Here is a 17,350-nt window from a genome sequence, read left to right as displayed (position 1 = left end):
GGGTTGAAAAATATCCAGGAAAAATTTATTTTGTTGCTTTCATTTTGCTTTCTTGCTTCATTATTCTTCATACTATTTTTAGAATTAAATTCAGAGAGTATAGAACACAGGTTTGGTTTGCCATACAAATTGTTTGGAGTGCTACTCCTATTTGTGAAGATCATTGTATCCTGAGAGATAGACGCCTTTTATCCGTAAGCACTATAACGGGACGAATCTGTCTTAAGGACATAATGTCACACACTCAACTTGATCTTTTAAATATTTATTTGGTTCTGTATAATAAATTTGATAAGTAATTTATTTTATTTGTTTAATTTATTTTAATTTATTTATTGTACATAGAAAATTGTTTCAACAAGAATCAAGTTAAGGAACGCTCTAGATTTACCAAAAACTTATTTACGATCTTCAACCACTTTCTAAGTAGCCATGCCCACCCCTTTAAATTAGATCTCCTCTCAGTCTGTTTAAGTTTTCAAAGTTTTTCAAAAACTATTTTGCTGAAAAAAATTTTAAAAAATAAAAAATTATTGTTTTCATATGATTTTCTATTTTTTTTGGATGAAAATAATTTTACAAAATTTAAAAATTAAAATTTTTAGACTTATTTTTATCAAACTAATATGTAATTTTTTGAAATTTTTTTAAAGACAAATTCTAAAAACTCATCTCTTAGAGCATCTCCAACGGTGCATTTCTTTTTTCATCAAATTTGAGTAAAAAATGATCAATTTTACCAAATCTGATATCACTCGCTCCAACGGTGAACTTTCATCAAATTTGCGCCGGAACAACCGGTTGGTCGACTGGTTAGGCGAAATATTTTTTTTTTTTTTGATTTTACTGTTTGAACCTTTTCTTGGAACTGTTTGAACCTTTTGGTGGTCGACCGGTTGGTCAGCCGACCGGGCAACCGGCTGGTTGACCGATTAGTCTCCCCCAACGGTCACAAACAGTGTTTTGATGAAATCAGTATTCTGTCCTCAGTTTGATGAATTGTTTGGTGAAATCTCATTTTGATATCGATTTGGTGCAACCGTTGGAGCACCAAACAGTAACTTTTTCACTAAATTTAAATTTGATGTCAACTTTGATGAACCGTTGGAGATGGTCTTAAGAAAGAAAAGAGAATAAAAAAGACGTCACTTTATTGGCCCCATTAGTTAGCGGAGCCCTCCCTTCCAATCCAAGTCCACTAATGCTGTGTTTGGTTAGGGAATTTGAGAAGGAGCTTGGAAAGAGAAATGAAAAAGGTAGGTGAAATGAGAATAAAATATGCCTAAATTTCACATAGTTTTACACACTTTTACCCTTTTCCTTTCCAAATCTCTCCCAAAATCCTCCAACCAAACACAGCATAAACGACCCCAATAGGAAAATGATAAATTATTAATATGTTTTAATAGTTAAATTTAGTTTTTATTAAGTTTTATTAAAAATAAATTCTAATAAAATCACTGTTAAAATATTTTTTTGTGACAATTTTTTTACATATGTCGTTAAAAATTGACAATTGATGACTTTTTTTATCACAATTTTTATAAATTGTAGCTAAAACTTACCATTAGTGATTTTTTTTGTGACAAATTTTTCAGATTGTCGTTAAAAGTTGAAAATTAATAAATTTTTTTGTGATGATTTTTTTAAACTGTCGCTATAATTTATAATTAGTGACATTTTTTTGTAATAAAAATTTTAAATTGTTACTAAAAATTAATAATTAGTGATATTTTTTAATAGTGTTTGATAAAAAATACTATTAATTATTATAAGACCTATTAAATAATAAGTCAATTTATTAAGATCTATATGTAAGTTCTTTAAAAAAAATTCTATGAATTTTAAATAATTTATCAAATTTTTCTATCAAACTACTCATATGAATGTGAAATCTACACAAATTTACATATATATAAATTCTACGTCCATATAAAATATTTAATAAATTAGTTGAGATCTCTGACCTACTTCATCCCAATATCTAATATATTGGCATGTTCATGTTACATCAGGGTTAAAAGGCAACATTGACGAAGAAAGTACAATTGCATTTTTTATGGTGATGTGGCAAAGTGTAGTTGGTTAACGATCGACATCAAACTATGTTCGCGCGACTCATGAAATTGGTGTCTAAAGTCTGCCCGTGCGCAAGGCACGGCGAGTTTTGTGCTACTAATGAAATGAGACATGGACTAAGCTCAATCGACTGTGAATTTTCAAAATTGGTCAATTCTAGTTTCTACTACTTTCAAATTTCAACGATAAATGATTTGTTTGAATTTCATGTAAAATAAAGATTTATAATTATTACTAATGAAATGAGCCACGGACTAAGCTCAATCGACTGTGAATTTTCAAAATTGGTCAATTCTAGTTTCTACTACTTTCAAATTTCAACGATATATGATTTGTTTAAATTCCATTTAAAGAAAAGATTTATAGTTATTTTATAATCGTTTATTAGTTTTAGATCTTATTTATTTTTAGAGGTAGAATAAAAGAAATTCATAATGAATGAATTATTAGTGAAGAGATTAATAGTAAAGAAATTGTTAGTGAGATGATTAAGTAAAATTGTATTTATTTTAATGATAGTTATTGGTGTAAGGATTTTTAAATTATTTTTATATAAAATAATAAATAAATAAATAAATACAAAAACATTAAACATTAATGTTCAAAAAAAAAAAAAACCCAACATGCAAAAAATTTAAAAAAAAATAGAAAAAAATAAAACAATAATTTTTACTTAACAAGAAATATAAAAATATTAAACATTAATGTTCAAAAAAAAAAAAAAATGCCCAACATGTAAAAAATAAAAAAAAAAATAAAAAAAATAGTTTAGCGGATTATTTTCAAATATCAAGTGCTGAGAGCCTATCCGAATTCTCTCCCCAAGAAGATTCATAATTTGGAGGGAATTACGAATCCCCTCTCTATCTCCCAAGATAAACACAAAGATAATAGATTTCATCTTACTATCAATCTTAATTTCCTCTCTATAATTTCAAACAAACGAGATCTTAGATAAACGGGGATGTCTTATTTTTTTGTATTAATCAAAAATTTATATTTTATTCTCTAATTCAGTGTGTGGGGAAACAAATTGCCCTTTAGTTTGGTTGTTGCCATAATGCATTTAGAGTCTACGATTTGGATGGGGTTTCTTTCAAATCTATAAATTTGAGCTCGACTGTCACGTGAGTTTATGAGATTTATTACGAGGCTGTTTTGATAATTTAAATCGTTTATTTTGTTAATTTTTTTATTTATATTTATTTATAAAAAAATTAAATTCATTTAATAATTATAATATTTTTATTTTATCACATTTATTTTTTTTAAAAAAAAGACGCTTATTTTGACGGGAGAGGGGTGCCTGCTGTACAGCAGGCACTGCTGTACAGCCAAAAGGGCAAAAAGAAAAAAAAAAAAAAACAAAAATATTTGAAGCCCCTTATTTTTACATTCACGGCACAGCCTGCTGTGCTTAAAGCACAGCAGGCACCCCTTGTCCTATTTTGACCTCTCCCTTACCATAACGACAGCTTTAACCATGTGAATAGAAGAGATGAGAATTCTATATATATGTATTTTATTTAATCATATACTATAAGTTTATAACTACTCTCCACTTACCGAATCAGTTTACCTAATTTACTTTTGTTATCTTAATAGCGTGCATTATTTGAATATAGAACATCAGTACATCAATGTTAATGATGGTTAGATATATTTTAGCCTAAAAATGATAAACAATGATAGGTATCTTAAAATTTTGTGACTCAAATGGCTCAAATCATTCAAAACGATATCGTTTTGACGGTAAAACGACGTCGTTTTGATAGATTTAAGCTATTTAAGTCACAAAATTTTGGGCTACTAAACATATTCAAAAAATGATGATGTTATCATTTTTCATCTGTTTGATTACCGAATGACTAATAGTATGGGTCAAAGCTTAATAAAATTTATTTTTAAAGAGAACAAAATATAGCTATGTTAAAATCGTAATATTCATTAATTAAGAGAGGTTATTATAATTTATTCATCATTCATTTATTGGTTGGCCATGCTTTTTAATTTTTTTTTTTACTTTTCCCAAGATTTTGTTGAGTTGCATGAACCAAGTTTGTGTTCCAGCATCTATTGTTTTTATTTGGGAAAATTACAATTACGGTGTCTTTTTAAAATTTCAAATTAGTGATAAATCTTAGAAACTTTAAAAATTAAAATCAATTAATTTTTATTAATCTATAAATACTATTCGAAGTAGGGGTGAGCATGGTCCGGATTGGACCGGATTGAAGTAAAATCAGGATCAATCCGTTATCTACGGATCCTGAAAAATTGGAACCAATCCAATCCGTTTAAATCGTGGAACAAATCCGAACCAATCCATTTAAACACGGATTGGATCGGTTTAAGACCACGGATTTACATAATTAAATAACAAAAAAATATATATAATACTTTAATTTCATAAAAATATAAATATAGCACCATATTAGTTTCACAATAGCAACATGTCTTTTTATAATAGCGACAAACTATTCTAGAATTTAAACAACCATAAGAAAACTAGTTCCACCATAAGTATTTAGACCATTATAAATTAACACTAAAAACTAGCAAACAAAAGTAATAAAAGAAGATACTATGTAAGTTTAGGTTTAGATTTAAATTTTATATGAAATCAAAGAAGTTACTATGCAAGAGGGTGTATAATAAAAATATAAACTATTTGTATACTGTCCGGATCGGTTCCAATCCGGAACCATGGGGTTCAATCCGAAACCAATCCGTGAATTACGGATTTTTAATTTTTCAATTCTGAACCGAACCACGGATTCAAAAAATCAATCCAAACCTATTGAATTAGACTGAACTGAATCGAATTACGAATTTCACGGATTCCTTACTCAGCCCTAATCCTCAGCCCTAATTCGAAGTATCACTGATATGTTATTTCCACGTTTATTTCCCAGTGCAATTTAGTCTCGTCATGGAAAAATAACTAATGTTCTTTTTCCTTCATTATTATCATTACCAAGACAAGTAGATTAATTTCAACGCTGATTTCAAGGTTTGAAAATCAATACTAAATTGGTGATGTGCCTCCTAAGGTTGAAGCACAAAAATTATGGAGCAATGTCTCAGCTCCAACCAGTCGTTGTCAATTATTATTTTTTTTTTTTCTTTTTAGATAATTACTAACCAGTGTCTTATGTGTATTATTTAATGTTAAAAAGTATGTCAAAAATCTCTTAAAAATATGTAAAAATATTAAAAAATGTACCGATTTTAATTAAAGTGCATTGAAATGTATTGTATTTTACAAATATTTTGTCTTTTATTTGTACCTTATAAGTATTTGTTAGCAAGACTTATTTACTTATTTATTTTTTATTGTTAGGATGTTAATGAATTAGTGGGATAAGTTGGCACAACTAGGGGTGTGACGTCGATTCCTACTTGAATGTGCTGCTTCACCTCTTTGATTCAAATTAATTAGACATTTCACCCTCGGGGAAAAGCTCCAATTTTGAGTAATCCCAAACTCTATTATTTTGAGGCCATAAACACAATATAATTTGAAAGATTATGTTATTTTTATCTATTCATCTATCTATTCATTGTCATTGGTGACTTTTTTAACAAATTTTTCAGAGTCGGTGGTGTCATAGCTACAGAGTGGAAACTACAAATAAATAAGTGCAAGGATAAAACTGTGTTAGAATTTCCCATCTTTACCTTCACCTACTCCACTACACACTCCACTTCACCTACCTCCACTTCACCACACACTCCACTTCACCTAACCCACTATCACCTCCACTACACCTACTACCACATTTTCTTCTATATATAGATTGTATAGGAATTGTAATCAATTAAATCTTGTATCTATCAATCAATCTGGTAATTACATCAATCAATCAATATCAATAATACATATATTTTTACATGGTATCAGAGTAGGTTTAGAACCTAGTTTTTCGCTTCCCCGGCGGGCGGCAACCTCACCTTAGCCGCCCGCCGGACCTCAACCTAGTCCGCTAAAATTCTCTACACATACCGTCACTCTTCTTCACCAATGTCTGCAAACAATCAGATCTCTCTGAGACATTTCATCGAACACCATGTCTGCAACAATGATGGGCAAAACACACACACACACCATGCAGGGGGGACACCCTTCATTACCAAACAGAAGGCCATCTCTTCTCCAACCAATTTTTTTCTCTCTCTAGACCTTGGGGGTTTTACCCCTAATTGGGGCATTTGTCTTCTCTCTCTCAATTTGATCTTTATTATTTGGTTTCGGAGCTTGAGATTCTGTGCCTAATTTGGCTGTACATGGTTTCATCATGCGCAGCAATTGAGCATATGGTTCGCTGATGTTCCACTCTGATTCGACCTATATTCAATGTTGTAACTTGGTTCCAGTTCATGGGCCTTCTTTGCAAATCAGTTTTGCAGCCCACATGCGAGTTGATTGACACCTTCGATCAAAGTATTGCTCTTTGCGAACTGACTGGAGTTCTTCGCGAAGCTGTTCTTGTCGGCATGTGAATCTAATCACAAACTGAGTTTGCGATCTGACTTTGCAGATCAAGATTTGATCAGAGTTTGGTCCTGCAACTCAGTTCGTCGCTGAATCAGACATCGCTGACCTTTCATCAACTCTGAAATTCGAATCTAGACTCCTTCGTGATCTGATCTTGGGGCTTCCTTCGCGACTCGCGATTCTTCTTCACAGTCCTGAGTCGAATTTGCGAACCTTTGCAATCAACTCGCGACCTGAAGTGAATCAATCCAACCTGCTATTGTTCTTGGTGACAAAAGTGAATGAAGATTGTACCAGCTTGGTATATATGTGTATATGATGTGAAGGATCTGTCTTGCCTCTCACAGGATCTCTGCCGAACAGTTATTGTTAATAACAACCCATTCAGTTTCTTATTGCCACCAGTGACTGGAATTCCATGCATCCCCTTTTCTGCAAGACAACCACATGATGATCAGCTTCTGGAGGTCCTTCTTCCACTCCTCAGACACCTCTCTCAAATCCGGGAAACACATTTTCTCTCTCACTTTACTTTTTCCACCACCCACCAAACATCATCATCGCCATGACTGGGTCTGCCCCCTGTGCTTCTTTTTCTTTTATTCTTTAACAACAACACTTAGTTGGTGAGCCCCTTTCACACATGTTTTCCACTAAACCACATACCCATCACATTTTTTTAATATTTCTACTTTTTCGTTTTTGTTGTTTTTTTATTTTTTTATTCATCACCCCACCTGGGCATGTCTCATCCGGGTGCTTATTTTTCTTATCTCTATTTTTTTTTATTCTCTTTGTTCCCACCATTTTTCATCCCACTAGAGTATATAAAATATATTTCTATTTTAAAAACAATTTAACATATATATATATATATATTGTTTTATCTATTTTTATTTTATTTTATTTTATTTTTATTATTCCACAAAAAAAAAAAAAACAAAAAAAAAAAAAAAACAAACAAACAAACAAAAACAAATCCACAATCCATTCACCACCTCGGTTTTCAACCCGATCACAATTTTACACTAGGATCAACCCCGATCCCCATTTTACAGCAAAAAAAAAAAAAAAAAAAAAAAAAAAAAAAAAAACAAAACAACAAACACACAAAACATCCACCCACACAGTGGGTTTTTTTCTTTTCCCTTCTCTACTCTACTGCAGGTCTCTTCTTCTTACTTTTATCTTGGGTGTCCCGTGCCAGTCCGGTCTCCGTGTTTCCTTGTCCACCGAGCACGTTCACTCCCCCATACTCCTCCACTGCAGCATATGGCGGCCCTTCAAATCGGAACATCACGGTGGCCTTCCGCTTCAGCTCTTTGTTTTCTGCCCTTAGCACACTGATCTCTGCTCGCGCATCCTTATACATGCGTTGGAGCAGAGCCAGCTGGGAGTTTAAATGCTGCATCTCATTTGTCCTACTCTGCAGCCGGTTCGACAAATTTGTGACCGCCGTCATGGTTTCCACGCATGACTTCAGAGTATACTGATTAGCCTCAATATCAGTTTGCATCGCCATTTTTTGCTCCACCGACCGCATCGGAAAGTTCAATGGAGCAAAACCAGAGGTGTTTGGTTGCGGTTCACTGGCCACCGCACCAGTTATTTCTCTTGTGGGCTCGTTCAGTTCTGGAAAGAGCGTGAGCAGGTTCTGGGTAACTGGACGGGAAGACGAGGCCATGTTTTTGAGTTGCTAAGTGTTTCAGAGAAGGGTTGGTTTCCGGGTGTTTCAAGATTTGCAGAGACAAGCTCTCCGAGCGTTCAGAGGTTTCAGACTCGTATGCACAGCCTTCGCCTCAACCTTGTTTTAAATAGCCAGGGCCAGCCACGCGCATCGCGCGCCTCTTGACGCCCGACAAACTGGCACGCCTTTTCATGGCACATCTTTTGATAAAGTGGACACATCTTTTGATGGCACGTCTTTTGATGGCACGCTTTTTGATGGCCCGCCTTTTTATGAATTGGGCACACCTTTTGAGGGTGCAACTTTTTTAAGGGTCCGACAAGACTCTGTAACTGTCCCGACATTTGATTCCGGTTAGCTCCTTTATGGGTCCGACAAGACTCTGTAAACTGTCCCGACATTTGATTCCGGTTAGCTCCTTTATGGGTCCGACAAGACTCTGTAAACTGTCCCGACATAGATTCCGGTTAATTTCTACAAGGGTCCGACAAGACTCTGTAAACTGTCCCGACATAGATTCCGGTTAGTTTCTACAAGGGTCCGACAAGACTCTGTAAACTGTCCCGACATTGATTCCGGTTAGTTTCTACAAGGGTCCAGCAAGACTCCGTAAACTGTCACAACATTGTCTTCACCAACGGTCCGACATGACCCCATAAACTGTCTTCTACAACGGTCCGACATGACCCCATAAACTGTCTTCTACATCGGTCTGACACCACCATACAGTGTCCTCTACCACGTTATGACACCCCCATACAGTGTCCTCTACAACGTTATGACACCATCATACAGTGTCCTCTACAACGTTATGACACCACCATTCAGTGTCTTCACCAATGGTCTGACACGACCATACAGTGTCTCCTATCCTTTTTTATTTTTATGTATTTTCTTGTTTTGTTCCCCTCTTCAAACTCAAGTTGGTTAGTTTCTATCCTCCTTGAGTTTGCGGGAGGCTGTTAGAATTTCCCATCTTTACCTTCACCTACTCCACTACACACTCCACTTCACCTACCTCCACTTCACCACACACTCCACTTCACCTAACCCACTATCACCTCCACTACACCTACTACCACATTTTCTTCTATATATAGATTGTATAGGAATTGTAATCAATTAAATCTTGTATCTATCAATCAATCTGGTAATTACATCAATCAATCAATATCAATATCAGACATTGGTGAAGAAGAGTGACGGTATGTGTAGAGAATTTTAGCGGACTAGGTTGAGGTCCGGCGGGCGGCTAAGGTGAGGTTGCCGCCCGCCGGGGAAGCGAAAAATTAGGTTCTAAACCTGCTCTGATACCATGTAAAAATATATGTATTATTGATATTGATTGATTGATGTAATTACCAGATTGATTGATAGATACAAGATTTAATTGATTACAATTCCTATACAATCTATATATAGAAGAAAATGTGGTAGTAGGTGTAGTGGAGGTGATAGTGGGTTAGGTGAAGTGGAGTGTGTGGTGAAGTGGAGGTAGGTGAAGTGGAGTGTGTAGTGGAGTAGGTGAAGGTAAAGATGGAAAATTCTAACAAACTGTCACAAATATTATTTTCACTTAACAAGTACCCAAAAAAAAAAAAAAAAAAAAATATCCTTTTATCCTCAAAAGATCTAACCTTATCCTTAATGCCACATGCACTCTTCTTTTTCAACTTGTCACCAATATCTCCCATTTTTTTTCTTCAATATTTTCATGCTCAAAGTATGCTTGAATGTTAAAGTGGGGCCTTGGAATGAGATTGGACATCCTTCTGTTAAATTTTCTATTTTTTTTTTCTGTATTATTGTATTCGAAATTTTAGGTGAATTATTGCAATGAGACCTTAGTTGTTGCTATGACAATGAATCAAATTGCATGTACTTTGGCCCTATTCTCTACTTGCACTTAGTTTTATGTATGCCATTTTCTTCTAGTTTGTCCTTTTCTTAAACTTGTGTTTTTTTCTGTGCCATTTTCTTCTGGTTTGTCCCTCTTTTTTGTTTTTGTTTTTTTGTTTTTTTTAGAAGTTTTTTCGTTCTCTTATGATATGGTCGGTCATTAAGGCCCTATTTGCCGGTGTTTTGGTGTTTTATTTTTAAATTTTTATTTTTTGGAAAAAAAAAATTAAAAACACCAATTGTTTTTATTTTTGTATAAAAATGATAGGGTAAATTATAAACACCCCGAAATTTGATTAAAATATGAATCACCCCTGTGGTTCTAAAAAATTACATTCCACCCTTGAGATTTTTAATTTCATAACAAATCGCTAATTTTATTAATAAATCATGAAGTTAATTAACAGTATTTAATGATGTTAAAAATATGTTTCAATTAATAATTTAGGTAATTTTATTACTGTATAGGAGAACAATTATGAATTTTACTTTTTACTTAATTTTGTTAAATAATTTTTTTTAACAAGGGGGTATTAGTAATTTTTTAAATCACAGGAGACAATTTGTAGTTTAAACAAATCTTAGGGGTGTATTTGTAATTTATCCAAAATAATTTTCAAAATTTTGAAACAATTATTTGATGATTTTTAAGAAGTTTTGTCTGTTAGTAGAATTCCCCCCCCCCCAAAAAAAAAAAAAAAAAAACAACAGTTTTCCAGCCAAATTTTATGTATTTTCTAAAAGCAAAAATAGAATACCAAAACACAACTAAACTGGCTAACATCTTATTAGAGCAACTCCAAGGGAAGAGGTATATTGGTACTGTTAGCTATTTTAGCTCATATCAGCCTAATATTCGCACTCCAACGGGCTGGCTAAATGGCTTCCTATTTTCCCTCGCGGCTTTTTCGCTGGCTTCAATTGGAGAGTGATTGAATGCTCTCCAAACTCGTCTCTCCCGCGAAATCGATCTACTCACGTCTCTCCCGCGAAATCGATCTACTTCTTCAGCGCGAAATTGATCTCCAAACACGTCTCTCCCGCGAAATCGATCTGCTCTTTCAGTGAAATTGATCTTCTCCTTCAACGTTGTCTGCAACTCCCTCCATCGACCTCTTCCTCAAGGTATGGATCCTTCTATCTCTCTGTCTTCCCCTTCTATGCAACTCATAAACCCTCTCTCTCTCTCTCTATATATATATATATATATATGTATGTATAGCACAAACTTTCCTTGTTCCTCTGTAATCTGGGTCTCTCCCATTTTCTTGGTTTTACAATCTGTAAACAATTTATATGTGTACTTGAGGGTCTGATCTGTGAGTTCAAGCATACATTGATACTTTACTGTTCTGTTTTTGTGTTTTGTGTTTTTGTGTTGCGAATGATTTTGCAAGATGGACCTTAATTATACATATTCTAAGAATTTTATCCTCATGAAACAAATTAAATCATAGAACTGACAACCACAGGAACAACACATATTTAGATGCACATAATACCCATACGTATGACACATTATCAAATTCAAGCAACTAGTGGTGACATTATCAAATTCAAGCAACTAGTGGTGATTAAGTCTCAGTTTAAGCTGTATCATGCATCTTTCGAACATGACGGGCACATGAACAAACACATTTATATGCACATAATACTTATATGTATGATACATTACAAGCAACTAGCTATGGTGATTAAATCTCAGTTCAAGCTGTATCTTGTCTCTTTTGAAGACGACAGGACTGAAATATTATCAATGCAAGTGCTCTTTTAGCCTTCTTCATTCAATCAGGTAGGATGAGCTTCCCCCAACACACCCACAATCCCACTAATTAACTTTCAAACAAGCTTTAACTTCTAAACTGCTCCATCACATAGACCAAACTAAGTATATATAATAAAGCATAGGGCTGCAAAAATCTCAAAGAACGTGCCAGCCAACAACCCCCATGTGCCATGTAGATCACAGTGAGGGGCAATCAGATACTTTACAGTCTGAAGGTAGAAAACCAAGACAGAAATTGAATTGTGCATTGCAGACGAATATGTTCCAAGGAAATTAACAAAAGGTGAAATTACAAGATAAATTTACAAATCTTTTTGGAAGAACTGATCAAGAAGCAAAATATAAAATTTGGGAATTTGTTGAATTGGAATGCAATTATAAATTTTCATGATTTAAGAGGGAAGAGTTTGTTGGTTGGTTTTTTTTTTTTTTTTTTTTTTGGTGTAAGGGGATTCTAAATGATTATCACTATATAAACTAGGGTTAGCAAAAACTCAGGGGGAAAAATCATGCGGTGTTGGCTAACTCTGGTAATGCTAATTTCCCAAAACAAACATGGAAATCATAAGCTTCCCCAAAAATGTTGTTCTTTAACATGAATGATCAACATGGCATTGAGTAATTGCCCCTGGGCAGTGGGGAGTAAGACTGTTAGGTGAACTAATTAACCTTTTTTATTTTCTCAGAATTCCTTAGCCTTGTCATTTCTTTGCTTATAAATCATATGTCACCATAGCCTTGCCTCCTATTTTTTCTTCCTTAATTAATTTCACCAGTTGCTTTTTTTAGTGCCTCATAAACAGGAAATCATTTTCTTGGGCTTACCCTATTAATTTGAATTGAAATCCCCATGAGACCAAACTATCAAGAAACACAACCACCTCAAAACAGAGTTTGCACCCAAAAGAAAAAAAAAAGAACAAAAAAAAAAAAAAAAAACCAGAGTATACAAGTCCAACCCCACACAAGATCGGCGTGTCCGTGAAAATGTCCCCAAATTGTCATGCAAAAAAATGTGTCATGCGTGTCTCTGGAGTGTCATTGTCCCATATGTGTCCAACTTGGACACCCATTTTGAAATGTCGGTGCTTCATAGCCCAGGAGGAACAAGTGAAAGTATAAGCTTATGAATTACATAGATCTAGAACAAAGAGCTTTATTCAGTTATACTCATCTAAGTGTACACTAAATGGCAAGGTCATTAGCTTTAGTTGCTCATAAGTACAGACTGAATAGAGGGCAAAACACATCATCGTTGTTATTGTTCTTGGGGGTTGTTTGATCTCAAGTATGCTGTGTGCTACCAGTTTTCTGACCCATTTTCATACAGCTTATTGTTCAGTATTACCTGCCAAAAGAAATTCCGAAACTTGCTAAAAAAGATACTGGATTACAGTATGGTATGCAGATGAGTTAGAATTTGGTTTTAAATGATTAGATGTTTTACATTATATTTTTTTACATACAGCTGATATGAGCATATGAAAAAGATTTTGATCTGAGTGGAAGATGGAATAAACTAATTGTTGTAATATTGCTGTTTGTTGCTCGAGAACTCTTGCCTGGGTGTTATTCTTTTGAGCCAATGGTTGACAATTACATATAGTTTGAGTATAGATAGCTTTGTGCAGTCTATTTGGTTGTCATTTACCATAGATGCATCCAATTGCTTGGGTGTTGGCATGTTGCCTAGCAACTTGTGGATGCCTTGAATCTTGGTTCTGCTCTTGCAAAGAAACTTGGTGGTCCATGACTTTACCTGGGATTTTTAATTTTAGCTAATTAGAGGTTTAGTACCAGATAATGTCGTTTTAGTTTGTTGTGACAAATAATGGTAGAAGCAATAAGTAGTTTAAAACTAAAAACTTAAGCACCAGAAATAAACAAATCTTTTTCTGTAGAAAATTGACTGCTCGGAAGAGTCAAGGCATAGTTGGATGTGGTCCTTGTTACAGAAATGCAGTGTACAGATGAATGGCTTCACTGTATGAATTGCCTATATGTATATATATATATATATATTAAGAATGAGATATATATACCTATGTGGCTCAAAGCCTCACCAACCCAGGTGGAGCTTTCTATTAATCACTTGGTCTTTAGTGACACTCAGAAGGCCTCTGCACTGCCTTTACAGACCAGAACCTAGCTGATACATTGTAATTCTGTCTCTGGTTATAGGCTGCAGAGTTAGCTCTAAATAAATCTGGGTTGAACAGAAGTGTCCTTCAGTCTAACATTGCAGGTGCTCCTTCAGTCTAAATCTGCTGCTGTGTCCTACTGCCTAGCAGCAGTAGGGTGGAGTTTCTGGCCACCAGGGGGATGGCTGTGTGCCTTTGTTTAATAGTCTTGCACTGCTGTGAGGTTATGTCCATCCTCTGCTGGTTAGCTGATATGGTTTGCTGATGGAAACAAGGAAGAAGAGATCATTCTCTGCTGATTGGTAGCAGTGCGATTGGTAGCAGATGGTTTAGCAGATTGGTATGTATGCAGATTGGTTGCAGAATGGTATGTATCAGCTAGGTTCTGGTCTGTGAAGGCAGTGCAGAGGCCTTCTGAGTGTCATATGCTCTCTGCTAGCAAAGGAGTTTTGTGGGCTTGGTTGTAAGGTGGTCCTGTGTTAGCATAGGCGTTTTTGTGTGCTTGGATGAATGGTGGCTGGTTGGTAGTTTTTTCATCCTCTGCTGGTAGCTGCTGCAAGAATAATGGTGTATTGGGCTTATGGTTTGATGTCCAGCAGAGGGCTTTATTGTTGGTTTTATTTTTCTTTTTGACATGCATTGATGGGTCCAACAGGACCAGAAATCAACTTGGATGGTATCAAAACATTATATATTTGTTATTTTTTTTAATTGACTTGAATCCTTGACCTCTCCTAAAGAGGTGCTCCAACTATCTTCTTATGCAAAATTAATGAAATGCTAGCATAGAAAGAAGATAGAATTTTGTGATTTGCTTTGACATAGAAGATCTGCTGTCATTGTTGTATTGACAGAGGTGCACTTCGCACATGCCTTGCCCAATTTAATATATATCTCATAAAGAGTGTTGATGGACTCTTTCAAGCTTCATGCTTATGTAAAAGATATGCTTATTGATCTGCTATCTTTTTGTCAAAGTCTAAGACTGTAGTGTCACTCTTGTTGGATTGTTCATATTTCATGCTTATATTATAGTGTAGACTGTAGTGTCCCTCTTAGAGCAGATGTCTTTTCAACTTGGACATTAATTTACTCCCAATTATGACTAGCTCAAATTATGAATATAAAGTGGAAAAAGAGTTTGGGAATGGGAATGAAAGTGGGGAAGAGACATGGATAGTTTGTAAAAAACTCCACATGTTCTTTAAAAACTTCACATGTTGAACTGATCTAAGTTGTCTATCAATGATAGAGAGTTGGTTGCAACTATCATTGAATTCTTTTTCATTGAATTTACACGATCTCCATTTATTTATCTAAAATTATCATTGAATCATTTTCAACAAAACAACTACTGTTTTAATTTACATGATCTCCAATTATTAATTAATTTGCTCCCAATTGGGAATCTTAGTTATTTCTCCAACCCAATATATGTTGACATAATTTTCTTTACCTTGTCTTTAGATGAGTCAGCAACAAAATGATGCATATTTCACCAACTTGATGAATGATGGGACTGATTATGAATTTATGGATGAACCTCTTGACCAAGGGGATCAGTCTTCCCCAATCTCTCCTCAAATAGAAACCACCAAGAAACCACAACGAGGTGGCAACTTCACTACAGAAGAAGACAGTATGCTCATATCGGCGTGGCTTAACATTAGCTTAGATCCAGTGCAAGGGAATGAACAAAAATCAAAGGCTTATTGGCTAAGAGTGTGGGAGTATTTCCACCAGTACAAAACTTTTTCATCTAATCGTAGTCAAACTTCTTTAATGAATCGTTGGTCAGCAATTCAACTTGCCACAAATAAGTTCAGTGGGTGCTTCGCCCAAATCCAAAGGTTGAATCAAAGTGGAAAGACTGACAAAGATAAGGTATTAATGCCATTGAGTTTTTTATACTTATTATCATTGGAATTGTCTAATCTCATGATAATTAGTGTTCTTTTATCTATTATTCAGATTCTTGATGCGAAGAAATTATACAAAGAGTTGTACAAATCGTCATTTCCATTTGAACATTGTTGGCATGAGTTAAGAGATCAACCAAAATGGCGAGAGGAATATAGCATGAAGAAACAAAAACCAAAAAAAGTGGCAACTCCCGGCGTTTGTTCTCCTAGTGCACCGGATTCAATCAATTTAGAGGACCATGATGTTTCACATAATGACAATGTAGACTTGGAAAGACCACCGGGTAGGAAAGCTGAAAAGGAACGTTTGAATAAAAGAAAGAATAAAGACCGTGGAAATGAAGGAGGGTCACCTATTTTAATATTATTAGAGGATTTAAAGGAAGATAGAAAGAAAATGAATGACAAGAAAATAGAGATGTATGAAAGGTCGTATCTTCAAGAGCAAGAAAAGATTGATAATGAGAAAAAGAGGACGCAAACAGAACAAGAAAAGGTTGATAATGAGAAAGAGAAGATACGAATGGAACAATTGAAGGAGGAAGAGCGAATAATGTCAATAGATACAAGTGGTTTGCCTTCATTGCAAGCAGAATACCTTCATCGCCGCCAAATGGAAATTCTCCAAAAAAAGATTTAGTTGTTGGAACTACCCAAAAAAAATTTAGTTGTTGGAACTATGTTTTTCACTTTATTTATTGTTGGATTTGATTCTCCATTGTAGGCAGAACTATGTTTTTTATGCAGTTTATGTTGGAATTATTTATTATATGTTAATTTTTTTTTGGAACTACCTATTGTTGAATGGTTGAAGTAGTAGTAATTTAATTACTGAGTGGAATTCTCGTTGAATGCTTGCTGAAGTACTCCATGGCTAAATAAAATTCTTATTGTATGTTGGATTGGAGTGCTTCTTATTTACAGGACATTTCTATTTGTTGATCAATTAAATACAGATTATGTAAGTTGCTGGTGTTTCGATTTTGGAAGTTGTTTGATATGTTTTATAAATTTGACTTTGCAGAAAATTGAAGTTGTTAGGCAGAAACTTGCAAAGCTTAAGAAGCAAAACACAACCTAATATTTATTTTCAGTTGCTTATTACTCAGCTTCATTCTCTTTTAATTTCCATGGCTCGCAATAGTGTAATGAAGATGATTATTGATGACTCTGATTCTGATAATGAATTGGAGATATTTGCAATAGCTGCTTTAGAAGAAGAGCGGCTAAATAATGAGAGGCAATTGGGATTACGTCGTGGTTCTATTCAAGGTCATACAGTTATTTATCGTAATCGAATTCAAGGCCACAAGAGACTTTATCAAGATTACTTCTCTG

The 17,350-nt window shown here is 34.5% G+C and overlaps 1 protein-coding gene across 1 annotated transcript; it reads left to right on the top strand.

The window, feature by feature from the left end:
• Positions 1-10,953: 10,953 nt before the first annotated feature.
• On the top strand, positions 10,954-16,864 carry LOC145794661 (uncharacterized). The gene is made up of 3 exons (XM_082877064.1): positions 10,954-11,288; positions 15,558-15,974; positions 16,062-16,864. Exons 2-3 carry the CDS (start codon positions 15,558-15,560, stop codon positions 16,650-16,652), a joined length of 1,008 nt encoding a protein of 335 aa, XP_082733190.1. The 5' UTR covers positions 10,954-11,288; the 3' UTR covers positions 16,653-16,864.
• Positions 16,865-17,350: the final 486 nt, after the last annotated feature.

This window comes from Camellia sinensis, chromosome 7 (assembly GCF_055761805.1).
Source record: "Camellia sinensis isolate YWXY chromosome 7, ASM5576180v1, whole genome shotgun sequence".
NCBI lineage: Eukaryota > Viridiplantae > Streptophyta > Magnoliopsida > Ericales > Theaceae > Camellia > Camellia sinensis.
Note: the sequence above shows the minus strand (reverse complement) of the source record. Positions and strands in the feature narration are given on the sequence as shown.

Bases quoted from the DNA above. Each gene is read 5' to 3' on its own strand.
- LOC145794661 (XM_082877064.1), top strand. From the start codon at position 15,558: ATGAGTCAGCAACAAAATGATGCATATTTCACCAACTTGATGAATGAT. The intron at 15,975-16,061 runs GTATTAATGCCA...TCTATTATTCAG, and splicing joins GAAAGACTGACAAAGATAAG to ATTCTTGATGCGAAGAAATT.